The 27,464-nt window shown below is 38.1% G+C and overlaps 1 protein-coding gene across 6 annotated transcripts in view; it reads left to right on the top strand.

The window, feature by feature from the left end:
• Positions 1–27,464, top strand: part of ARHGAP28 (Rho GTPase activating protein 28) — a 203,137-nt gene that overhangs the window by 148,666 nt on the left and 27,007 nt on the right. For all 6 annotated transcript variants that reach the window (XM_025886906.2, XM_073898512.1, XM_073898507.1 and 3 more), the window contains 5 exons: positions 1,984–2,061; positions 7,957–8,119; positions 13,938–14,020; positions 16,596–16,793; positions 17,135–17,248. In XM_025886906.2, coding sequence (XP_025742691.1) covers positions 1,984–2,061; positions 7,957–8,119; positions 13,938–14,020; positions 16,596–16,793; positions 17,135–17,248 — 636 coding nt within the window. The remainder of the gene's footprint in view (positions 1–1,983; positions 2,062–7,956; positions 8,120–13,937; positions 14,021–16,595; positions 16,794–17,134; positions 17,249–27,464) is intronic.

The raw sequence follows: 27,464 nt of genomic DNA on the forward strand, positions 1-27,464 counted from the left end.
ATTCTCTGCAGAATACAAGATGACCATTAATTATCACCTGTACATTTACTGATTATTTAAGTATTTGCTGAGCTATATCACAGGTTGGGTGTTTTTAAAATATGTATGTGTGATGACTTAAATGAATTTGCCAAACAAAGCTTAAGAAAGCCTAAAGTGTACTTTTCTGGTGGTTTTTCAGGTATGACTATGAAGATAGGATATATTTAGATAAAGGGGAAGGGCGTTTTGAAAAATATTACCATAACTATCATCTGCCAGTATCTCAGTGACCATCATTGCTCAATAGCTGATTTGATTTTAAGTCATGTTTTTTATAGCCAACAATTTACACTGGTTTACTTAAGTATGCATTTATTCAACAGTGACATCCAGTGGCACATTTAAAATCCCAAGCCCTAAGCAAAATCTTACTGCATTTTAAATTGAGTTTTTAAGTAATGTAGAAAAATATTGACTGAGAAAACATAAACTTACCATATTCACAGTAACAATGCCATGGCTCTTTGCTGTGTGCTCTTAAACTTTGCTGCCAGTGCCTCAGACTAAGCGACTTCTCAAGTCAGGTGATTGCTGCTCATAGAGGCAGAGGCCGGCGATGAGAGAGCCGGAGGGCGCTCGAGATGTGCCGGCATGCACAGGGGCATCTGAGGGTGTGTCCCCTGAGCAGGTGCCATCCATATGCAAGCATGGGTAGTCAGCACTCAGCAGCCCGAGGAGGTTGTGTTATCATCTCCCTTCTTACTAATGAGGCCACTGAGGCAGAGGAGGGTGAGATACCTTACCCTTGAACGTAGAGCCAGCCAGGAGGAAGGGTGAAAGGGAGCGCAGCGTATGTCCACGGCCAAAATCCATGGTGACACGAAGATTTTCTTTCCTTCTTTGAATTAGAACTAGAATGATGACCTCTGTCCTCTGTGTAAAGGACAGAGTTTGAAGACAATGCATAAAAATCTAATTCCGAGGAGATTGAACACATGAATTTATATTATTATGTAGCTACAAAAATGTAGCATGGAACTTAGCAAATGGAAGGTGCACAGTAAATGCTAGTTCAGCTAAATCTGGATGTATATCAGCAACTCAATACATGTTAGCTATTATTATTCCTGATATCGAGTATTCCTCTTTGAAGACAGCTTAAGGTATTATTCTTCCACTCCTATGGGAGAGTCTTTTTTAATGGATATATTTCCTTGGCCTAAATATCCATTTCTCTCCCTACCTGTAAGAACTCCCTAATTTCAGGCACCACCATTTCTTGAAAGGAAAATAGCAGAGACTCTGGATCCTCCTCTTGCAGTGTAAACACGGGCAAGTCACTTACCCTGTCTGTGCCTCAGTCTTCTCAGCAGTTGGATGGGGCTGCGATTAGCACCTGATTGGTAGGATTAGTGTGAGGATTAAATGAGTTAATAGATGGCAAAGTGCTGAGAAAGGGGCAGTTGACACAGTAAGTGCACAGTAAATGTTAGGTTATGTTATGACTACGTTAACAACGTCATCATCATCATCACCATGGGAACTCAGGAGAGGTATAAGCCTTTACGGTTTCTGCCTTCTTGGTCATACTTCTAGAATTCCTGTTGTCTCTCAGCTAAAGTGGTTGCACCCAATAATAGTAAATTTGAAATCTTTTCCTATTGGTCCATCTGCAGAAAGAGATATACAGTAATCAGATCTTAAATTGGCCAAGTGGCGGTGTATTCTAGTGGTCAAGAGCAGGAGCTTGAGAGACAGTGCCGTTTTTGAGGGCGATCCTGGGAAAGTGATAGGCCAATTCTCAGTCTCCATTGTATTTGCAAATTGGTAACTACTGTTGACCTTAGAGGCAGTTGTGAACATTTCACAAAGCATTCAAATACCAGGCACAGGACTTATATATGCATGGTAATTTATTTATTGTTGTCACCATCATTGTTATTTCAGATGTTTATAATTGCATGGAGGTATTCATTTTTATAATGTATCATTGCTTTTTAGTTTTTTGAGAAAGTTGAGGAATCGGGCCTGGAATCTGAAGGAATTTTTCGACTTTCAGGATGCACTGCCAAAGTCAAGGTACTGAACATTTTCTGTCTTTTTAGTGGGAGACCTAAGCTAGCGAGACCCAGTTCACAAGGCCCCAGGTATCAAGTCCTTTGTTGTTGTTGCTGTTGATAGGACCACTTGACCCTATCTAGTGTTCCTGGATACCTATGATTAAATGTTGTTCCATGATCCTGAGTTGTGTATCCTTTTATTTTTTAGAACAACAACAGTAAAAAACCAGCAACAGCAAAACAACATACCAATTTGCCATGAAAAACGGTTGCTTACCTTTAGTTTGGAAAAGTTGAAATGTCCCATCACTGTTTTCTGGGTTAAACATTTTAGTTTGCTTTGTTCTTCTTGGTCATGGAATTCACCAAGCCAATATTACATGAGCCCTTATTTCCATTATCAGTTACTTTGTTTATTTTTTTATGTACTGTTTTTTTTAAGGGGGGAGAAGGACAGAAGGAGAGGGAGGGAGAGAATCTTAAGCAGGCTCCATGCCCAGCACAGAGCTGGATGTGGGGCTTGATCTTACGACCCTGAGATCATGACCTGAGCTTAAATCAAGAGTCAGACACTTAACTGACTGAACCACCCAGGTGCCCCCCATTATCAGTTGCTTTAAGCTTAGAAACATTCTTTGGCTGTCTTTTTAATGAAAGTCCTTATAAGAATATGTAGGAATGGAGCACTGGGTGTTATACACAAACAGTGAATCATGGAACACTACATCAAAAACTAATGATGTAATGTATGGTGATTAACATTACATAATTTAAAAAAAAGAATATGTAGGAATGGCTGTCACCACTGGAATAATCACTCAGCAGTTCTAAAACCTAGTTTTATTGAAGGTAATTTTAATTTCTATATATAAAACCACCTGAGTAATGTGATTCCTTTTGCTTTGCTTTCTTACTTCTAGTAAGAAAGTGGCAAACTCCACTCCTTTCATAAAGGAAAGAACCACTAAAAAGAAAAACTTTTCTCATAAATTTCCAGTAAGATATCCCACTTTGTCTGCTGGGGGCCTCACAGTGAGGAGTTCTACTCTGCCCTGGAATCACTCCCTGTCTGGTAGACATGAGAACCTGAGCAGTTTTAAATAATCGGTCCTTGAGAAAAAAGTCTCAAGATGAGGGAAAAATTAACTCGGTAGCAATGTGTAGAGGTGGAAGAGCATCTCTTCATTAATTCATTTTGGTACATGTTTTGGGAAATTCTATTTGTATCAGAAATCTCAGTTTTTATTTAGAAGTGTGATGCAATATTTTTGTTAAGTAGAAACTGAGAATAAATAGGCTGTGTCTGTTGGAAGCTCCAGAAGGCAGATTCTGAAATGGAGTCAGGAGTAGAAGAGGCATAGTGCTTCTGAAGGGTGCAGGGGAGGAAGTCTGTGCCTCAGACCAGAAGCAGGGCTCACGCTGGCCTTCCCTGCCTTTCGGAGTAGCCCCTCACCAGGCAGAGGGGCCCGGCACCAGCTTCCACACCCCAGTCACTGCTCTGGCTTCTGGCTTCCTGTGAGGAAGGGGATGAGGCAGATGAGCAGGTGCTAACTGCTGGCGGAGTCAGCTGTCAGGAGTCACCTGCATTATTTTATGCAGATAATTCATTTTGTAAGGGAGGTCTGAGCAGTGCATCACTTTACCAGTGGCAAAAGGGGTTGGGGCATTTGGAGAGTTGTCATTTCCCTGGGAATGGAGATTGCTAGATGCTGGCAGAAGGTCATTTGAAAGGCAAGAAAATTCCTAATGGCTCCTAAAGGTTTATTCTTTCTAAATTGAGTCTGCTTTTTGTCTTAGATTCTCATAGGTATGGTTGTTATATGTACCCTGAATCAGAGGATGAAAGTTGTCATATTTATTGAGTCAGAGAACCAAAATGAAGTCAGAGAAACAAATTTCCTAGACACAATTAGACTTCATTCCTCTAAATCTCCCTCTATGATTGGGAAATAGTATTTACACAGATTCTTCCTGGCTCCTGTGTGTGTGTGTGTGTGTGTGTCTGTGTGTCTGTGTATGTATGTATGTATGTATGTAAAACATAATAGAGATGATTTAAGACTCTATTTTTCAAAATAATCAAAAGGAGACATTACACAACCTTTGTTGTGTGCACGAAGTTTAACACCATAGCAGAAGTTACTTTTCTTTAGCTAATCTTTGAAAAATGCTTACCAAAGGCTAATAATTCCTTCAGAGTGTTCTTATAGGCACATGCATTCCTGAACCATATTTAGGGAAAAGTCCCTTTTCTCCCCTAATCGGTTTTATGTAGTTTCAGCCTATTTATTCCATCTCTTATTAGTCTGAAAATGTAATCCAGATGTTTTCATGGTTTGAGCTCCAGGAAAACCAAGTGAGAGAAATCTGGGCCAGCAAACAGAAATGGGGGAATATCATAGTTAGAAAGACATTGTAACTTGATCTATTAAAGGGGTCTTTATTTCTCTTCTTTGTTCAAACTTTAAACTACTTGTCTAAATTCTTCTGTTAGACTAGTTTTTCTAGGAATGTGCTTAGGGAAAGATTGTTAAAAAAATACTCCATTGTAATTATCCTCTAATTGTGCCAAATGGATGATGCTAACACTAATGTGTCATTATGAACAATCTTGTGCTTTCAAGGCCTGGTGAAACTAACAGGGGCACAGCCCTGGGGGGAAGCTGCTAGCTTTGGCCGCACAGGGAACACAGCAGTGGAGCCCATTCCTGTATTCGAGGCCTCAGATCATTTGGAACCAATTTAATGCTTTGGTGTTTTCAATGATTTTCTTTTCCAAAAATGATAGAAATTTGAGCCAAACACTGGGGAATACATTTTATGGAAGAAGGCAAGCTGTTTGACATGCGAGGTTTTCTTTTTTTCTTGACTCATTTCAATTATTCTGAGGCTGCTCTAAATGTATTGTAATTATGTTACCTGGTCTGCTGGTTTCCCTTCCTGAACTGGTTTTTGAAGCTGAAGGTGGGTCATTTGCATTTTTATAAACCTGCCTCTGACATGGAAGCAGGTTGTATATTTGCTCAGAGCAGATTAAAGGACGTGGTATCTGACCCCGGCCTAGTGTTCTCATTAACAGTGGACAGAAAACATGACTTCTTTAACCTCCAGATGCTTCCTTTCCTGTCTTTGGCAAGCTGAATTCAACACCTGGTTTATGGTTTCATGTTTAGGACTACCGTGGAAATGTCAGCTCTGCTCCTATGTCCCTCAGTTTTTTCTGTTCAAAAGGAAGAGAGGACATTCTTTCTCTCAGTTTTGTTTTATTCTGTCCATCCAGACAGAGGAAGAGATACTGTTACCAAATAACTACATATGCATGGGTTTCCCATAGTAATAATACTAAAGGTTATTACAGACCAAGAGGAGGGGGATGTTAGGAGCAGCCAGCATTTATTGAAAGCTTGCTGTGTGGCGGGCCCTCCCCACTGAGCTTTACATATTATTATCTGATTGAATCTCTGCGAAGTCATTTTATTTATTTATTTATTTATTTATTTATTTATTTATTTATTTATTTATTTAGATTGTATTTATTTATTTGACAGAGACACAGCGAGAGAGGGAACACAAGCAGGGGAAGTGGGAGAGGGGGAAGCAGGCTTCCCACTGAGCCGGGAGCCCGATGTGGGGCTCGATCCCAGGACCATGAGATCATGACCTGAGCCGAAGGCAGACGCTTAACCAACTGAGCCACCCATGCGCCCCTGAAGTCATTTTAATATTCCTGTTACACAGTGAGGAACTTGAGGCCTAGGCCTTAGAACTAGTCAGTTGTGGAGCTGGGATCAGAACCTAAAGAATCTGGTTGTAGAGCCCGCTTGTGGTGCCGGAGCTGTGCTGCCTGTTAAGCAACAGGGAACCGCTGGCAGGTTAGAACGGTGGTCACATTGTGTTTCAGTCAGCTTCGTACAGCAGAGGGATGTGGGAGATGAATTTGAATTATTCTGCCCTCGCTGGTGCTTCTTGCCTCCTTGAAAACAGTTTCCCCTTTGCTTTGTAGCACTGGGCAATGGATGGAAGACATTTGCTGCTTTCCCTGTACTTGCCGTTAACACCTCCATCTACCTATGACCCCAGCTAGCAGTCAGAGTCATTTTGGACGGTTATGTCACCTTCTAAATAATCCATCACTGATTTGTGAGAATTTTCTCAGGCAGTCCGTCCGTGCCGCCTCTCCTTTCTGTCTTACAGCTGCTTATCCGGATTAGTCCTCCATTTTCCAGAAATGGTGCCATGACCCAGTAGCTAGTCTCCTTGCCTCTAGTCTGTTCCCCAATCAGCACCCAAGCTCTATTCTCCTCCAAATCGCTTTCCCATCTGGCTGCCAGAAGAGATAAATCTCACCTTGTTCTCCTGCTTGGATATGTTCCATGTTGCCTCATGACCCATGGAATAAGTTCAGCCCCCTGAGGGCTGGCTCTGGTCTGCACCCCAGCACACTGAACTAATTGGGAGTTCCCCAGATCCAGTGGGTCTCCTTGCATGTGTACCACTGCTGGAGCACTTTCTGCTGTCTGGAGTACCCTTCTATTTCCTCTTCCTCTGACAAGCGCCTCACAGATTCAAGACTTGGCCTGAGAAGAGTTGGATTCTCCTCTTTCCTGGCTGCATAGCATCCAATATGTGACCTGAGTTAGCATCATGAATTCATAAGATAGTACCATTCACAGAACTGCCTAAAGGCAAAGAATGGATCCCGTGCATCCTTCTCTTACCAGAGCCCAGTCTGTACTCTCCTTCTTTTATTCTAGGAAGCACTTTTTATGTATGCTTCAGTGCTTTACAAAGTGTATTTATCAGCAAAGGATTTGCTTGATTTGCTCTTTTATTCCTATTAGACTGAGAGCTTCTCAAGGACAAGAAGAATATTTCCTTTTGCTGTCATTAGTAAGGGCTAGAGGGTGGCTTGGAATCCTGTCTGTCTCTGTAAGGCACATGTACTACCAGGGTGTCCCCCGTGTCGTAGGCTCAGGGAGCATTAAAGTCTGGGCTGGGTAATGAGCTGCAATGTGGTAGGGAAAGGTCAGATGTGCAGACCGACTGGCTGTGCATGACTCAAGGCTGGAAGGCCTCAAAAATGCTGAGGGTTTTCAGAGTTCTCTTTTTGGAGTAGTTAGTGTCAGTTGGGGAACTACTACAACTACCTGTTATTAATAGGTGAACTCTGTATGCAATTCAAGGGGAGAGTAGAAAATGAGTTTGAAAAAGAAACATGGAGAATGGTGGCACCGAAAATCAGATTAATCGATAATGTGAACTGTATAACCCAACTAAAACTTATGGAGGCTTAGTGATCTTCTTAAAGTATTTACACAGTGTTCCAAACCTTATGAAGGATTGGGCAAGCATGCAAACATGTGGAAGACATGTGTACCTCTTGGCATGACACTTTGCTGTAACTGCTCCAGGAAGATGTCATTGGTCTGCATGTTGCTGTGAGGTCAGAGTTCCTTTATTGGGATATTTTTCATTCTGTATGAGAACTAGCTGAGAGGCATACATTCTTGGTCTAATTTAGAAGTAGATGACAGGATGGCAGAAGGAAGGGATCATGAAAAAAAAAAAAAAGGGAAGTGGAGGCTTTTGTCAAATCAGTACATTTGTCCTGTGGGGATACGTGGTATTCTGCCAAAACCACAGAAACGAAATTATGATCTGAGTAAAGCATTTTATAGTTCTGTAGAATTAGCAGATAATTTCAAGATTAACATTATTCTTAAAAGATTTTAGAAAAATTCATTCAGAAATAGCTATTTCAGTTCTTTAATTATGTTGAAAAAGTTAGGGTTGGTAGATACTGGCTTTTCAATCTATTTACAAAAATAGTTTATGTAATGACAGTTTTTAAAAGGGAAAGGGGGATCAGGTGGTAAAAACACTTTGAATATTGACTCTTTTTCTTGATTTTCAGCAATACCGTGAAGAACTGGATGCCAAGTTTAATGCTGATAAATTTAAATGGGACAGAATGTGCCATAGAGAAGCTGCAGTAATGTTGAAGGCATTTTTCAGAGAACTACCCACCTCTCTTTTCCCTGTGGAATATATACCTGCCTTCATCACTCTCATGGAAAGTAGGTGGAAGAAGTTAAGTGTGAATGGACTAAGATGTAAGGTCAATAAAGTCACACAGCAAAAGAAAGATGCATAATCAAATGTGATCATAAATGTACAGATTTCCTGTTTCCTGGGAGTGCTTGGTGAAGTATTGAATTTGATGGTAAACAGTCCTCTCTTCTCATTATTGGTAGATACAATTTAGCGGGTTTTATGATCGTTAAAAAAGAGGGTTGCAGAAAGACCAGGCTCTTGAGATTTGAATTCCTGCTCAACCATCTGTTAGCCATGTAATCAACCTTTTTGAGCTTCATTGCTGCACCTATAAATTACAGAAAATAATTGCTTGTCAGGGTTGATGTGGTTATTGAATGAAGACATCTAGAATAGTACCTGGTGTGTAATAGTCCTTCCAAAAATAGAAGGTCTCTCCCTTCTTTAAATCCAAGGTCCTGGGTTTAATGATGTTTAACACACAGTAAATGTTACACAGAAGGTGTTTTGTCTCTGAAAACTACAAAGTTACATAGATTAGGCCTTAAGTGAGGAACTTGGATAAAAGCATGGAAACTGGAAAGTGTGTGTTGTATTTGGCAATGAGGGAATAATTTGGCATGGTTTTAGTTTTTAGCTTCAGGGTTGAATATTGTGGAGATGTGACAAGAAAGAAATTTAGAAAAGTAGAATGGGTTTACATGATGGGGGCTTTGACTACTAACCAGAGGAATTCAAGGGTCACAGGGCTAACTCTGTACAAAGCTGTTAAATAAATGGTAATTCTACATGGACAGAAAAGGCCCATGGGCAAACTAAAAGGACACATCCCTTATAAAAAGGTTGACCACTGCTCAGCTCTAGATAATGGTTACCATGTGGGAATGAGAGCCAAAATCCACACTTCAATAGGAAAACTGTAAATTTGAAAATATCAGCCACAAATTCAAATTTGAAAACATTCTGTGAGCCTAACAAATGATATCTCTAGCTGCCAGTTTACAACTTCCCGCAGGTTGACCAGATCTATAAAATCCTTAAAACCACAATGAAGGAAAAGAATAGGTCCTGAGTTTTATGACAAAATTTGTCCTAAAAAATAGTAGGTTCTAAATCTTTAAAAATTTTAACTAAATCAGATTCATAAAATAATCCTTTGTGTCTTCAGAGAAGAGAATGTGATAAGCAAGGCAGTTTTTTCCTAAGCTTTAATTCACATGCCATCTATGACTAGTATCTCTTTTCTTTGTAAGATGTAGTGTTTTGTTTTATGAGAGAAGCTTGCAAAGAAAGAGAGAAGAGCTAGTTCTCTTTATTCCTTTTTATTTCAGATATTGTGTTTTGTCAGTTCTAGAATTTCCAGTTGGTGCTTTTTTTTAATAAAATATAATTAACACGCGGTGTTGTATTAGTTTTAGGTGTACGATATGATGATTCAATAATCTGATACATTTTTCAGTGCTCATCATGGTGAGTGTACTCTTAATCCCCTTTATTGCTTTCCCCCACCCCCTCCCCACCTCCCCTCTGGCAACCACCAGTTTGTTCTCTATATATTTAAGAGTCTGGTTTTTTGTCTCTTTTTTTGTTTGTTTGTTCCTTTGTTTCTTAAATTGCACATGAGTAAAAAATCATATGGCATTTTTCTTTCTCTGACTTCTTTCACTTAGCATTATACCCTCTAGATCCATCCATGTTGTTGCAAATGGCAAGATTTTGGTTTTTTATGGCTGAGTAATATTCCATTATATGTATATGTGTGTGTGTGTGTGTGTGTGTGTGTGTACATTGTATGTATATATACACACACATACACACCCCACATCTTCTTTATTTTTTTTCACACCATATTTTCTTTATCCATTCATCTGTTTGATACTGGGGTTGCTTCCATATCTTTGGCTATTGTAAATAATGTTGCAGTAAACATAGGCTTGCATATATCTTTTTGAATTAGTGTTTTTGTTTTCTTTTGATAAATGCCCAGCAGTGGAATTACTGGATCACATGGTAATGATAATTTTAATTTTTTGAAGAACTTCCATAGGATTTTCCGCAGTGGCTGCACCAATTTGCATTCCCACCAACTATGCATAAGTGTTCCTTTTTCTCCACATCCTCACCAACACTTGTTACTTCTTGTGTTTTTTATTTTGGTCATTCTGACAGGTGTAAGGTAACATCTCATTGTGGTTTTGATTTGCATTTTTTCATGTCTGTTGTTCGTCTCTATCTTCTTAGGGAAAATGTCTACATTAGGGAAAATGTCCTACACCCGTTTTTTAATCAGATTATTTGGGGTTTTTTTGTGTTAAGTTTATACATTTTGAATATTAACCCCTTATCGGGTATATCATTTGTAAATATCTTCTCCCATTCAATAGGTTGCCTTTTTGTTTTGTTGATGATTTCCTTCACTGTGCAGAAGCATTTTATTTTGGGGTAGTCTCAGTAGTTTAATTTTGCTTGTTTCCCTTGCCTGAGGAGCTGGATCTAGAAAATCTAACTATGGCTGATGTCAAAGAGGTTACTGCTTATGTTTTCTTCTAGAAGTTTTATGGTTTTAGGTCTCACATTTAGGTCTTTAATCCATTTTGAGTTCATTTTTTTATATTTTGGGTTCATTTTTGCATGTAGTATAAGACAATAGTCTAGTTCCATTCTTTTGCATGTGGCTGTCCAGTTTTCCCAATACCATTTGTTGAAGAGACTGTCTTTTCCCCATTGTATATTCTTGTTTCCCTTGTCATATTCTTGCCTCCTTTTTAAGGATTTTCTATTTATTTGCTGAGATGGCCTATCTTCTCATTCATTATAAGCATATTTTTCTTAACATCATTAATCCTTGTCTGCTAGTGCCAACATCTGGGTCACCTCTGGGTTGGTCTCTGTTGATTGTCTTTTCCCTTGAGAATGCATCACTCTTGTATGTTAAGTAAATTTAATACTATATCCTGAACGTTGTAAATGTTGTGTTTTGGAGACACTGCATTCTATAATATTTCTCCAAAGAGTGAGGTTGGAGTCTTGTTTTGCTTTTTGTTATTTGTATTTGGGCCAACAATTTACTTGAACTCAAATTGTCAGCGGTCTTTTGGACTGTCAGTTCAGTTATGTATCTTTCCTTGTGCTACTCCACACATGCTTCGTTCATGAGTCAGCCAAGATTTTTTACCAGAATCAGGGCCTCCTCCATTATTTCCCAGTGGCTGTGGTCATCGTGAATCCTGACTTTTAGCTGTTTGGGCCAGAAGAACTGGAGTTTTAGCTGCCTCCTGCAAGACCAGCTATGGCCTCACCATAGACTAAAAACCAGGATAGTGGGAAACTCTCCCTGTACCATTCCCTATTTCCAAGTGTCCAGGCTTCTCAATCTGCCTGCTCTTATGAATTCTCCACTGCCTTAGATGGTTGGTTTTGTATTTGTCCAGAGTTTATAGTTATCTTCAGGAGGGTTGGTCAGGACAGAGCTTATTCAGCCATACCAGAAGCAGGACTTCCTCCCTTCAATTTGTAAGTAGGATTTTCTGTATAGTTTGCTCTCCTGGAAAATGGAGAAGTATTCCCTTTGCCTTGATCTGTGGTATAATATTAAATAATGCATCAAAACAATTGGTGCCACAGAAGATTTTTTCTGTTTGTGGTTTTTTAGTATTATGAGATTATGCAAGGAGTCCAATGCCAGTCCTGTTGAGAGAATCCTATTTTAAAATGTCATACACATTTAAAACAGGTTTCCTTAACATCATTGTTCCTGTCTGACTACAGCTAGTACACTTCATTGAAGGGAGAAAATCTGGAAAATATCCTGAAAAGGTTCACAGAGGAGTCCACATTTCCTTGTATGACTTTGAAAGTGAAAAAAGCATGTTGCAGTGATTGAGTTGATACCAGCCAACCCCACAGGAAGCCCAGAGTTCTGGGCTGCTACCAGCAGGGAAAATGTCCTTTTTGCTACCTAGAGTAAGCCCTAGTTATAATGAGATTTTTCTGAAGGAAAGAATTATGGATACGTGTGTTTAAACTGCTAATCTTTATGCTCTAAAATGGGCTTTGGAGCATGTAGTCTTTTACTGTAATCACATTCTCTTTCCAAACTTGGCCCAAAAATTGCCCATAAAATTAAAAGACTAAGTCAAACTTTAGATACTTTTGTGAAAAGTTGAATAATTTTCTGGGAAAATAATGACCTCAAGGGAAAAAAATCTGAACCAGGATGCAGTAATGAATTAACTACAAAACTGTTAGCTACAAAGTGGTATAGGGGTAGGTTTCCTAAATAAAATGAAAATGGATTATTTGCCAGTTTAGAGTTTCAGTCTTAAAAGTAACTTCATAATTTCTCTGAAATTGATGGAAATATAGAGCCTGCATCTGCATCTATTGTTCCCTCTGCCAAAATGTTGGTTGCATTGGAAGATTATAGACAGCCTGCAATTTATGTATTAAATAATGCCTTATCCGTCCCTCAGTGCTTTGTACTGAGATATGCTCCTGATAGTTCCTATTAATTATGTAAACTCATGTCAGTGTACATTAGCCATTTTCCAAAAAAATCCTGAACCTGTGTCATTTTTGTTTACAAATTTGACATAAATTTCTAAAAATCCACATGGGGATTGTGCCAAGACAATGTGACACAATCCTATAAATAATCCTCCCAACTGTTTCTTTGTTAAATGGTTATGCACATTAGTCATCTCCTCCTAACAAGGATGCACACAATCTCCTATAACCTAGTAGCTTGTCTCAAGAATGTTTCCACTGCTGTAAAGCTAAGTAACTTTACAGGCAGGTGACTGCCTTTCATCCATTGAATATAAATAGATTCACTGCTGTAAAGCTAAGTAACTTTACAGGCAGGTGACTGCCTTTCATCCATTGAATATAAATAGATTTACCTTCAAGTTGAGAACTCCCCAGGGGTGCTAGAACATAACGCTTCCCTCCAGGAACTCCCCACCAAGAGACCATTGTGAGGAGAATACAGAGAGACAAAACAACGCCTGGAATGCTCTGATATACTCTACATTTTCAGTACAGCTCATTGTGGATTATCCAGCTGTGGATGGAATCCCTAAAATTCCCTGAAACAGGAAAAGAATCAGCGTTTAATACACAAGTATAAATGCCAGCCCTCTGGCGCCATCTTCTGTCATTATCAAGGAATAAAATACTCAAGAATCTCTAAAGATCCAACTATAGTCACTTACCTTAAATGTCCATAATAATAAGAGCAAACACATATAGAGGTAATTATATACAGGCACTGATGTAAACACACTATACATACTAACTCATTTAGTCTTTGTAATAACCCGGGGAGATAGGTAGATACGACTACTCCCATTTTACAGATGGCAAAATAGTAGGAATGAGGGGTTAAGTAGCCTGTACAAGGTCACTCAGACTAAAGTAGATGCAGGATTTGAACCTGGTTCTAGAATCTATGCTCCTAATAATTATACTTTGCTGCCTCATTATGTGGAAAAAAGATATATTTTCTGTTGACTTGAGCTTTTAAGCCTTCTGTTTATAGCATACAAGTAAAGCAGGGCCTGTGGAAGTACTTTGAAAAGAGAAATGTTATACAAATCTAGATTATTTTGAGGATCTCATTGGCCACCTGCCTCTACAATGGCATTATGGGATGTGAAAGAGGAGTTGATCGACTGAGGCTCTTGTCCAAGTTAACAAATTTACATTGTTGGGCGCAAAACCTGAGTCTTTACCACTGAAAGCTGTCAGGAGTCCTCCTGTGCCACCAGATGTTAGCAAGAAGTGCTGTCAGAATGCAACAATGTTGTTCAAAATGTGTGGTTATTTCTGTTTTCTTGTTAGGAGGGCCTCACATCAAAGTACAGTTTCAAGCTTTACATCTCATGGTCATGGCACTGCCCGATGCCAACAGGGACACAGCCCAGGTATGTTCTATCAACCTCATGGTCTGTCACTGGCCCTTCTTAGTCAAAGACAATGGCTCAGATGGAAAAATAAAAACCAAGATGACAACTTACTAAGCCAGCTGAGCATGCTGTCAGCCTATTATTGCCTTTCCACATTCTTACTGCTGTTCTCCCGAGGAAGATAGGAAAGAATATAAATCCTAGAATCTTCTCTGAGCATTTCAGTTTAATTCATTCAATCTGTTAAGAGATATTGAGTATCTGTCTAGTGCCAGGCACTGGCCTAGGGTTAGCAAAGGGAGAAGCAAAGATGGAAGACAAATGGGATAATGTCAGAAGAAGACAAATGGGATAATGTCAGGGGCCATTATGTAAGCTGCAGAACATAAAGCTCTATAATTTTAGGTCCTCAGCTACTTATTTCAGTCTGGTGACAGAAGATCTGAAGAGTATCCTTAGGGAGGAAATTTGAAGTCACTGATATAAATGAAATTTCTAAAATGTTGGTGTCTTACAGTTTATAAAGATAATTCAGGGGCGCCTGGGTGGCTCAGTCGTTAAGCATCTGCCTTCAGCTCAGGTCATGATTCCAGGGTTCTGGGATCGAGCCCTGCATCGGGCTCCCTGCTCCGCGGGAAGCCTGCTTCTCCCTCTCTCATTCCCCCTGCTTGTGTTCTCTCTCTGGCTGTGTCTCTCTCTGTCAAATAAATAAAATCTTTAAAAATAATAATAATAATCAATTAAAGAATCCTAGAATCTTGGAATTTTAGAAATCACCTGGTAGGATCTTCTCATTCTACAGGTTAGGAAAATTAAGACTCAGAAAAATGATTTTTCCGTTAACATATAATAGAACATTTGATAGAACCATATTCCATGGTTCTCCCAAATATTCTGCCCCTTATTTCAGATTTATTTCCTTGCTGTATGTTGGCAAAAATCAAAAGGTTCTCTCACTATTTTGATAATGATTCTGTATGCAATAGGAAATTTGTTGTAAGTACAACAGGTGTTTGGAATCTTTGAAATGAAATTAAGTTAAGATGAGTTGGAAAGAGCCCATAATTTTGAGGCCAGTAAACATAACGCTGAAAACAAAGATGATTCTGTGTGCTGCCTTTCATCAGACATTTCAACTTGATGAGGACCTTTCCTCCTACATAATAAAAACATCTATGTCAATTATAATATATGTCAGTTATATCATATCCTGAGCCCAAGGATGGGGATTGGATGTGACAGAAGAATGTCTGTTTCTAGTATAATGCAGTAATTTTTCAAAAGCTGGAAATTTATTAGCTTGTTTTGGGGGTTTTTGTAAACAATGTTCTTTTATATATAAAGAGAAAAAAAAGGATGCATCTGGTATCAGATATTTGGTTCAGAATGTCATCTCTCCTCTCAAGAATGCAATAAAAACGAGTAATCCAATACTTTTCTAACAGAAGATCCTCAAAAACATCATGGGACTGGTGGAGATGTTACACACACACACACACACACACACAGTTTCCCCATTCTACACTGTGACTGGATCTAGGATTGAAACTGATGTGCTCTATATAGAGATCAAGAGCTCTGGCTCGAGAATCAGGTTTATTCAGTTCAAATCCTGGCTTTGCCACTTAATGAATTGACTGGGCAAAGCTACCTGAATCTTTTACATTAGTTTCCTCACCTGTCAAACAGTATTAATAATAGTACCTACTTCACAGGGTTTGTAATAATGATAAAGTCAGTGATACATATGAAGTATTAAGAATGCTTGGCTTACAATAAGCCCTCAAATAAGTGTTGACTATTATTATATGTTAACCATTTTCTCATTAAAAATACTATAGCAGGATTTAAACTTAAAAAACTATTTTTTTTTTTTAAAGATTTCAGCCCACTTGGTGAATTTCAGAAGGTTCTGATAAGCATCTGTACTTTGGTGGCTTAGCCAAACTTTAAGGTTTCTCAAATCTCTCTCTCTTTTTTAAATGCCAAGAACAGCTGCATGTAAGCATTTCCCTTTGGTCTGCTAAATATTCCAAAACTGAAAAGCAATAGAAAAATGACACCGAGAAAGTAAAATTTTTCAATTTTTCAATTGAGTTTACATTTGGACTGAGGAATGAGATACTCATGTTTTTTTTTTTAAATGGGTTTTCCTTTCCCAAGGAAATATTAGTTTTCAATAGTAATACTTTAAATAAGGGTGTTTTTTAGGATTCCTTTTCTTCCTTCACAACAAAACTGCACTTCATGTTTATTTGAAATGCAGTGTTTTCTCTTCCTAGTTTATTACATAATTTTAATATTTGTCAACCTTGTTTTGATAAAAGAAAATAAAAAATGCAAACTAATATTTATAGAATCTCCAATATAATAAAAAATGGAAGTACTTTTATGAAGCAGAGAATTAAGTAAACTATTCACATTTCTCATTAATACTTTTAAGGAATAAAAGGGGCAACATTATACATTTAACCATTCTGTAGTTCTGACAGTTTTCCAGAGGCACCATGAATGGGTATAGAAATGAATGATAACAATCAGTGGTGCCTTTTGATAATTTACAGTAGTGTGACACAGTGCTGTTTCTTGTTAGGCCCTCATGACATTCTTCAATAAAGTGATTGCCAACGAATCAAAAAACCGAATGAGTATATGGAACATTTCTACTATAATGGCACCAAACCTTTTCTTCAGTCGAAGCAAACATTCTGATTATGAAGAATTACAGTTAGCAAACACTGCAGCCCACATCATCCGCCTAATGCTTAAATACCAGAAAATTCTGTGGAAGGTGAGTAACAGTGTGATGACTGTGATGTTTTCCCTCAAAATCCACCAGCACCCAGGAAACATAAAGGCTCCATGCCATTAGTCACAGGGAAAAAATGTGAGAAGATAATCCCAGGTAGCTTGTGGCATCTTTGTCATTCTTTAATGGCTGCTCCTAAGCATCTTTTATCTTTTAAACAGGAATCCTTATCATTTTCTCTAATCTCTACAAGGACAAGTGCCATAGTCCCTAGTTCCAGGATACTGAGCATCCTAAAGGAGTTACCATAACTGGAGACAGAGTCTAACTGGGAGGTTTAATTCAACGCTTTTCTTTTGATTCAAGCAGTGTTTCTTCTCCAGGTTCCATCTTTCTTAATCACGCAAGTCAGAAGAATGAACGAGGCTACCATGTTGTTAAAGAAGCAGCTCCCAAGTGTCAAAAAGCTGCTGAGGAGGAAGACCATAGAACGAGAGGTAATGACAATAAACTAAGGATGCAAATGTTGTTACTACCCAGGTTTTTATTTCTCAAAGTGTAACACAAAGTAGCTTGTAATTTAGAACCAAAAATTTTATATTCTCACAGAGTATCACTCTTACAACCATAAATATTTTGGAAATGGTGTTCATAACAGAGGACCAAAGAAAGTCTTTCCATTTTGTTGAAATAATGTGTTTCTGGTTGAAGTTTTTGAAATCATGAAGATTATTTAATATTCTGTTAAGTACTTAAGTCTAAGATGGTTTCTAAGATGGTTCTCACAAAAGATAGAAATCAACATTTTAGTCCCTATGAACTAGTTTTTGGGCAATCCAGTATCTCTAATAAAGAATTCTCTAGTGATTGGATAATAAAATAATTTTTACTCTTAAGTTGTTTAGTGTAAATTCATTGCATTCCAAAGAATTTTTGCTTTAGTATAGTTTGTATGGAGGTGAAAAAGAACAGATTTTAGAAGAATTATCTTTATTGCTTTAATTTAATTTGAGGAAGATCATGAGTTTCAGAACATTCAACTTTGTGGAGGATGTAGAGATACATGAAATTTGCTTTGCTCTTAAAGGAATTTCCACCAAATGCGGGAGAGAAGTGTGTACAAGAACCATGAATATGCATTAAGTGTTAGACCAGTTGTATGGGCCATGTGGCAGGACCATGCAGAAGAGAAAGAAATGTGCTCCATTGTGGGGAACTGTGGACACCTTCAAAAAAGAAGTGGTGTTTGAGCTACATCGTGAAGGATGGATAGTATTTTGAAGGGAGAAAGGAGGAGAAAGTTAATCCAGGGAAAGGAATAGTAAATGGCAGAGCGGTGAAGTGGGAATATTACTAATTGATCTATCATAATCGTGATGAACGGCTATATTCCTTTATTGATTACAGGCAAAGTGACTTCAGAATAAGTAGAATCAACACTTAAATTTGGAAAAAAGTTTGCTTTAAGTGAGAAAAAAATTCATTTTTTAAAAAACTTTATTGATATAATCCTCCTATCATACAGTTCATTTATTTAAAGTGTAAAATTCAGTGGTTTTTAGTATATTCCCAGATATTTGCCATCATCAATGCAATCAAATTGAGAACATTCTCGTCACCTGAAAAAAACACTCTCCCCTTTGGCTATCGTCCCCCAAAATACACCTCTACCATTTCCTTCTACCAGTCCTAAGCAATAATTTATCAACTTTCTGTCTCTGTAGAGTTCCCTGTTTTGGACTTCTAATGAATTAAATCATATAATATGTGGCCTTCTGTGACTGGTTTATTTCATTCAGCATTATATTTTCATGGTTCCTCCAAGTTGTAGTATGTATCAGTACTTCTTTTTTATGGCCAAATAACATTCCCTTATATGGATTTCCACATATTTTTTATCCATTTATTGATAGACATTTGGGTTGATTAGATCTTTCACTCATGAGTAATGCTGCCGTGAACATTTATACTTACGTGTAGAGATGTTTCTACTTCTCTTGGGTATATCGTGGGTAATAAAGCAACTCTACCAGACTATTTTCCAAAGCAGCTGACTGATTTTTACATTTCACCAGTAGTGTGTGAGGATTCAGATTTTTCCATATCCTCACCAAAACTTGTTATAATCAGAAATTTTTATTCTATCCATCCTCTTAGTATAAAGTGGTATCTTATTGTGGTTTTGATTTGCATTTCCCTGAAAACTAATGATGGTGAGCATCTTTTCATGTGCCTGTTGGCCATTTGTATATCTTCATTGGAGAAATGTCTATTCAGATTCTTTGCCAGTTTTTGATTGGGTTGTCTTTTTACTGTTAAGTTGTAGGAGTTCTTTGTGTATTCTAGATTCAAGTCCCTTATCAGATGTATGATTAGAAAATATTTTTCCCCTTCTGTGGGTTGTCGTCTCAATTTCTTGATTGTGTCCTTTGATACACAAAGGTTTTTAATTATGAAGTATAGTTTATGTATTTCTTTTGTTGTCATATATAAGAATCCTTTGTCACATCTAAGATCATGAGAATTTGAACCCTTTGTGTTCTAAGAATTTTAGTTTGTTCTTATATTTATGTCTTTGTTCCATTTTGAGTTATTTTTAGTATATGATATGAGGTAGGAGTATACAAGTTCCTTCTTTTGCATGTGCTATCTAGTATCTCAGCATCATTTGGTGAAAAAGACTACTCTTTCTCCAGTGAGTGGTCTTAGCACTATTGTTGAAAATTGACCACAGATGTATATTATTTTTCTAGACTCTTATTTCTGTTCTATTGATCTATAGGTCTGTCCTTATGCCAGTAACACAGTGTTTTGATTACTGTAGCTTTGTTTTGAGATTTGAAATTGAAAAGTGAGAGTCTTTCAACTTTTTTTTCCAAATAACTTTGATTATTTGGGGTTTCCTAATTTCCATATGAATTTTAGGGCCAGTTTTCCCATATCTGGAAAGAAAAAAAAAACAGTAGTTGGAATTTTGATAGGGATTGCATTAAATATGTGAATCAATTTGGGGAGGATTGCCATCTTAATAATATTACACTTTGTAGTCCATGAAAATGGATTATCATTCCATTTATGTAGGTTTTCTATAATTTATCATGTCTTTTAACACTGTTTTATAGTTTTTAGTGTACAAGTCTTATACTTCCTGGATTAATCATTTATTCCTAAATATTATTCTTGTTGATATTATGGCAAATGGAATTGTTTTAATTTCATTTTTGGATCACTAATTGTATATGGAACTACAACCTGATATTTCTTTTTTTTTTTTTAAGATTTTATTTATTTGACAGAGAGGGAACACAAGCAGGGGGAGTGGGAGAGGGAGAAGCAGGCTTCCCGCTGAGCAGGGAACCCGATGCGGGGCTCAGTCCCAGGATCCTGGGATCATGACCTGAGCCAAAGGCAGATGCTTAACAACTGAGCCACCCAGGCACCACCACAACTGATATTTCTATATTGATCTTGTATTCTGCAGTTTTGCCAAACTCATTTACTGACACTAATAGTTTGATTTTATTTGTGTTAATTCTTTAGGATTTCTACATACAAGGTCATGCTGTCAGTGAATGGAGATAATTTTCCTTCTTCCCAATCTCGTTGCCTTTTACCTCTTTTCTTGCTTAATTATCCTGGCTAGAACTCCAGTAAAATATTAAATAAGAAGACAAGAGTGGAGATCCTTGTTTTGTTTCTGATCTTAAGGGGAAATCTCAGTCTTTCACCATTAAGTATGATGTTAAATCTGTGTTTTTCACAGATTACCTTTATTGATTTGAGAAAATTTCATTCTTTTTTTTTCTTTTTAAAATTCAATTTGTATAAACTGGAAAAAAATAGTTTACCCATTTCTCCCCACTGTACCCCATTTCCCCACCTTGGAAACCACCAATCTGTTCTCTGTGTCTACAAGCTGGGATGTGTGTGTGTGTGTGTGTGTGTGTGTGTGTGTGTGTGTATACACACATATATATTCCATATATATATTCCAAATATAAGAGAAATCATACAGTATTTGTCTTTCTCTGACTATTTCACTTGGCATTATGCCCTCAAAATCTTGCCATTTTCGATAATATGGTTGGGCCTCAAGAAATCTCTATTCTCTTCTTAATTTGTTGGGTGCTTTTATGATGGAAAGGTGTTCAACGGTGTCAAAAGCTTTTTCTTCATCTATTGAGATGATCACTGTTTTTTTTTTCTTTTAATTCTATTAATATGATGTATTACACCGATTGGTTTTCATATATTGAACTAACCCTGCATTCTTGGGATAAGTCCTACTTTGACAAGGTATACAGGCCTTTTAATATGCTGCTAGACAGGTTGCTTTTATTTTGTTGAGGATTTTTACATCAACATTCATAAAGGATATTGGTCTGTAGTTTTTATTTCTTGTCTGGCTTTGGTATTGAAAATACTGGCCTTATAGAATGAGCTTAGGAAGTGTTCCTCCCTCTTTTATTTTTAGAAAAGTTTAAGAATAATTGGTGTTAATTCTTTAAATTTGCAGAATTCACCAGCAAAAATGTCTGGATGAGGACTTTTCTTTGTAGGATTTTTTTTGAATACTAGACTCAATCTTCTTACTTATAACTCTATTCAGATTTGCTGTTTCTTCTTCAACCAGTGTTGATAGTTTGTGTTTTTCTAGGATTTTGTCTATTTCATCTTGGTTATCTAATTTGTTGGTGTACAAATTGTTCATGGTGTTCTCTTATAATTATTTTTATTTCTGTAAGATTGGTAGTAATGTCCCCACTTATGTTCTGGATTTATAGTTTGAATCTTCATTCTTTTTTCACAGTCAATATTCAGTCTAGAGTAAAGGGTTGTCAGTTTTGTTGATTTTTTGATAGGCCAACTTTTGTTTCATCGATTCTCTTGTTTTCCTATTCTTAGTCCTTATTAAAATTCTAATCTTTATTATTTATTTTGTTAAGCTTGTTTTGAGTTTAGTTGGCCTTTTCTTTAGTTTGTTAATGTAGAAGTTTAGATTATTGACTTGAGTTCGTTCTTTTTTAATATAAACGTTTACATCTATAAATTTTCCTCTGAGAACTACTTTTGCTCTGTCCCATAAGTTTTGGTATGTTTTGTTTCATTTTTGCCCATCTCAAAGTACTTTTTAATTTTCCTTTGACCCATTTGTTATTTAGGAGTATGTTTTAATTTCCACACATTGTGAATTTCCCAGATTCACTTCTGTTGCTGATTTCTCATTTAATTCCATTGTGAGTGGCCAGTATACTTTATATTATTTTGATTTCTTAAATTTTTCTTAAAGATTTATTTTTACAGAGAAGGGGGGAGGGGCATCGGGAAAGAATCTCAAGCAGACTCCCCACTGAGCAGGGAGCCCGATGTCAGGCTTGATCTCACAACTGAGATTATGACCTCAGCTGAAATCAAGAGTTGGGTGCCCCAATATTATTTTGATACTTTTAAATTAATTGAGACTCATTTTGTGGCCTGACATATTGTCTATCCTGAAAAATGTTCTGTGTGTACTTAATGCGAAAGGACTCTGCTGTTGCTAGTGTTCTGTAGATGTCTGTTATGTCTAGATGAAGATTTCTGTTTTCTCTCTGATCTTCTGCCTAGTTCTTCTGTTATTGAAAGTGAGGTATTGAAATGCTGAAATGTCCAGCTGTTGCAGAATTATCTGTTTCTTCCTTCAATTCTTTTTTTTTTTGCTATATGTCTTATATCTTTTGCTATATGATTTTTGTTCCACAATTCCTCCATTACTGCCTTCATTTGTGTATTTTCTAGTATACCACTTTTAATTACTTCACTATGTATTTTTATTGAAAGAAACAGTTGTTTCTTTTACTACACATTTTTTAATTATCTCCTTAGTGGTTGCCCTGAGGATTACAAGTAACATCTTAATATATCGCAATCTAGTTCCAATTAGTTTCACCTTCAATTCAATAGTATATAAAAACTCTATTTATAGACCCCCATATCTCCTACTTTATGCTGTATTGCCACAAATTGCATCTTTAAAAATTATGTGCCCATCAACATAGATTTATAGTTATTGCTTTATGCACTTATCTTTTAAGTTAGATAGGAAAAATGGTGGAGTTGCCAAAAATACATAATGCTGTTTTTTGTATTTACCTATGTAGTTATCTTTACTAATGTTATTTTATGTGGATTCAAGTTAGTCTAGTGTCCCTTCATTTCAGCCTAAAGGACTATCTTTAACATTTCTTATAGGGAAGTTCTGCTAGGAGTGCTTTTATTTATCTTAGAATGTCTTAATTTCTTCATTTTTTTGGTTGTTTAGTTTTTATTTAATAATCATAAACTTAATTCTAATTCAGCTGCACTTAGAGGAGAATAAGGAAACTATGGAACCCAAAGAACTGCAGCAAGAAGAGCACAGAGATGATAAGCTGTTTTAAGCAAATGAGGATAAGGGGGTGCTCTTCTGAGCTACAGAAGGAATATTCTGGTGGTTAAGAGAAAATGTAAGTCAAATTTATTAGATTTGCCTATAGTCAGCAGTGGTGATCTCTTTGCTGGTCTTGCCATTCTTGGACCCAGATTGCTCTGTGACTTCCACAGTATTCATGCCCTCTTTCACCTTGCCAAAGGCCAAATGCTTGCCATCCAACCACCTCAGGCTTGGCACTGCAGTTGAAAAACTGGGAACCATTTGTTTTGGGTCCAGCATTTGCCATGGACAAAACACCAGGCCCTATATGCTTTAGGATGAAATTTTCATCATCAAATTTCTCCCTGTAGACTTGCCAACAGTGTAATTATGGCATGGGAAATCACTGCCCTGGCACATAAATCCCAAAATAATCTGTGAAAGCAGGAACCTTTATAACCTAATCTTTTCTCCCCAGTGCTCAGAGCATGAATGTTTTCTTCTGTCTTTGGAACTGTGTGCACAAGCAGCTCAAAGGAAATATAGCTGAAGGGCTCACTTCTCAACAGCAATATTGAAGAGCATGGAGGGGTTAACCATGACTGGGTGGCACAGGTAGCCCTGGCATGGTGGCATCTAGAAGGCCTTTTCTTTATTTTTTAAAGATTGTTTTGCCAGATAGAATTTGCTTGACAGCTTTTTTTTCTTTCAGCACTTTGAATATGTCATCCCATTGTCTTCTGGCTTTCATGGTTTCTGCTGGGGAATCAGTTGTTATTATTGAAAATCTCTTGTGGATGCTGAGTTGCTTTTCTCTTGCTGCTTTCAAATAATACTTTGTCTTTTGACAATTTGATTATGATGTATCTTGATGTGGATCTCTTTCAGTTTATCCTATTTGGAGTTTGTTGAGCTTTTTAAATAGGTAGATCAACACTTTCAGCAAATTTAGAGAGTTTTCAACCATTATTACTTCAAATATTCTCTGTCCCTTTCTCTTCTCTTCTTCTGTGACTCTTAATTATGTATATGTTGGTGCATTTCATGTTGGTTATTGTCCTACAATTCCCCTTAGGTTTTGTTCATTTTTCTTCATTCTTTTTTCTTCCTATTCTTCAGATGGATAATCTCAATCAATTTATCTTCAAATTTACTGATTTTTTTTTTCTGCCTCAAATCTGCTATTGAGCCCTTCTAGTGGATTTTTCATCTGTTGGACTTTTCAGTCCAGAATTTCCATTTGATTCCTTTTTATAATTTGTCTCTTTTTTGATATTCCTAATTTGGTAAGATCTAATTCTCATGGTTTCCTTTAGTTCTTTAAACATGGTTTCCATTAGTTCTTTGAACATTTTTAAAATATCTTATTTGAAGGCTTTTTCTAGTAACTTTAATGTCTAGGTTTCCTTCAGGAGTTTCTTTTGAAACTATTGAAACTACTTTTTCCCTGTGTATGGGCCATATTTTCTTGACCTTTTTTTGCCTGTCTCATATTTTTTGTTGTTGTTGAAGAATGGACGTTTTATTTATTTATTTATTTTGTAAGATTTTATGTATTTGACAGAGAGAGAGCGAGAGAGTACAAGCAGGGGGAGCAGCAGAGGGAGAGGGAGAAGCAGGCTCCCCATTGAGCAGCGATCCCAATGCGGGGCTGGATCCCAGGACCCTGGGATCATGACCTGAGCTGAAGTCAGATGCTTACTGAGCCACCCAGGTGCCCTGAAGAATGGACATTTTAAATATTACAATGTGGCAACTTTGGAAATAAGATTCTTCCCCCTCTTCTAGGGTTTGTTGCTGCTTGTTATAGCTGTTGTTTGTTTGTTTAATTACTTTTCTGCTGAGCTAATTTTGTAAAGTTTGAATCGTTTTGTATGGCTACTGAAATCTCTGCTCCATGAGCTTAGTGGTTAGCTAATGTTTGCACAGAGATTTTCTTAAATTTTGTACCAAAAAACTCCAAGTCTCTGTATGTTTTTTGGGTGCATCTTCAACATTCAACCAGACAGTTTATGACTCTGCCTGAGCCTTCACTTCCTGCCTGGATAGAGCACAAAGGGCAGCCAGCTTAAGTTGACAGCCTAAGTTATTTTCAGGTCTTTTTTGAACACATGCACAACCCTTGGCATGCATGTGGCTTTCTAGATTCTCAGGAATATTTGGAGCTTTTCGAAGCCCTTATTCCCCGAAGAATCTCAGTTTCCAGCTTTGCCTCTCAAGCTTTTTAGTTAGTCTGTTGTTTTCTCCAAGTCATACCCACTGCATCAGGCAGCAATAACTAAAATATTTGCCTGTAAATGTTTTCACCATCATACCACTTTAGCACTGGTCAGGTTCCAAGTTAGTCAAGATAGAAGCAAGCCTTCTGAACCAGTATTTTGGGGAGCCACCAACCGGGTCAGAACAAAGAATTACAATTCTTTGTGAATGAGTCATTCTGCTCCTTCCTGTACCTGTACCAAGAATGCAGGCTGTTATTTTTAAGCCTGGCACTGAGCTGGGGAGCAGAGATGGGAAAAGTATAAGTTTGAAGATTGATTCATTTGTTTTAGAGAGGGAGAGAGAGAGAGAGAGAGTATGAGTGAGGGGAGGGGCAGAGGGAGAGAGAATCCTCATGCAGACTCCCTGCTGAGCATGGAGCCTGACACAGGGCTCAATGCCAGGACCCTGAGATCATGACCTGTGCCAAAATCAAGAGTTGGCTGCTTAACCGACTGAGTCACCCAGGTGCCCCATTTTTCTTACTTAAACACTCCCCTGGTTGCATCCTTTGGGCTAGTAACCTCAGCGAATTAAAATCTTTCTCTGTGCCTCAATTTTCTTATATTATAAATTGGGGAGAAAAGTAATGATACCTAATTCACACAGTTGTCATTAGTATCAACTCACCATGTGTAAAAGCACTTTTTATAAGTTGTATGATGCTATATGAATGTCAGCTATTTTAATTTTTTGGTTGTAACATTAGAGATATGAAAAAAAATAGAATTTAAAGTTTATAAGTACCAGAGTCTGGGGGGCGGAGCAAGATGGCGGAGGAGTAGGAGACCTGGATTTCCTCTGGTCTCAGGAATTCAGCTGAATAGGGATCAAACCATTCTGAACACCTACGAGCTCAACAGGAGATTGAAGAGGAGAGTAGCAACAACTCTCTGAATAGAAAAGCGACCACTTTCTGGAGGTAGGACGTGCGGAGAAGTGAATCTGAGGCGATATTTGGGAGGATAGACGGTGGGGGAGGGGGCCTCCGTCGGCCGCTTCTGGCAAGTGATAGAGCCGTGGAGCACAAAATCGGAACTTCTAGAAGTTGGCTCTGCGGAGGGACGTCGCTGCAGTGGCTAAGCGGGGGGTGGAACCCTTGTGGGACAGTGTGGTCTCAGGACCCTTGGGGTCAAAGAAAGACCAGGGGTGCCTGAGTGCAGCAGAGCTCCCAGGTATCAGAGCAGGGAAGCCGACTGCAGAGACGGAGCCGAGGCGCGGGCTCTCAGCTCGGGGTTGCCATAAACTGTGATCCGCGGCCCAGTCAGGCCACTGCTCCTCCAGCAGGGACCCCGGGGAGGAGCAGCGCGGGAGTGCACCGCAGGGATCTGCTGGGTTTGGAGACTCCACACGGGGTCGGGTGCCAGAGATGGAAATGATCCATCACAGGCCAGGTGAGCACGGAGTGCGGCCGGAGACCGGGAACACAGGAGTGACTGGCTGCTTTTCTCTGGGGGCGCACTGAGGAGCGGAGCCCCGAGTTCCTGCCTCCTCTGGGGCGGAGATTGGGAGGCCGCCATTTTCACTGTCGTCCTCCAAAGCCGTAGGGAAAGCTTGCAGGGAACAAAAGCTCCTGAGATCAAACCCGAGCAGCTTGCTTAGCTGGGACCGACAAGGGGCGGGGCACTTCTGCCTCCAGCAAAGACATTTGGGAACCACGGCAACAGGCCCCTCCCCCAGAAGATCAGCACGAACAGCCAGCAACCCAAGACCAAGTTTACCGATCAAGGAGAACGGGAGAACTCCAGCGCTAGGGGAATACTGCACATAGAATTCATGGCTTTTTTTACCATGATTCATTAGTTTTTCAAAGTTAATTTTTTTAACTGTTTTTTTAATTTCTGTTTTTCCCTTTTTCAACCAACATCTTATCAATCCCTTCTTTTTAAAAAAAACATTTTTTATTTTTCATTTTTAGAGTCATATTTTATCCCTTCATAGTAGTTACCCTTATTTTTGGCATATATATATAAGTTGTTCTCTCTTTAAAATTTTGAGGTACAGTTTCTTCTAACAGATCAAAATATACCCTAAATCACTAGTGTATGGCTTTGTTCTAGTCT

The sequence above is a fragment of the Callorhinus ursinus genome, unplaced genomic scaffold (assembly GCF_003265705.2).
Source record: "Callorhinus ursinus isolate GAN/ISIS: 27379988/994484 unplaced genomic scaffold, GSC_fseal_2.0 scaffold11, whole genome shotgun sequence".
NCBI classification, from domain to species: domain Eukaryota; kingdom Metazoa; phylum Chordata; class Mammalia; order Carnivora; family Otariidae; genus Callorhinus; species Callorhinus ursinus.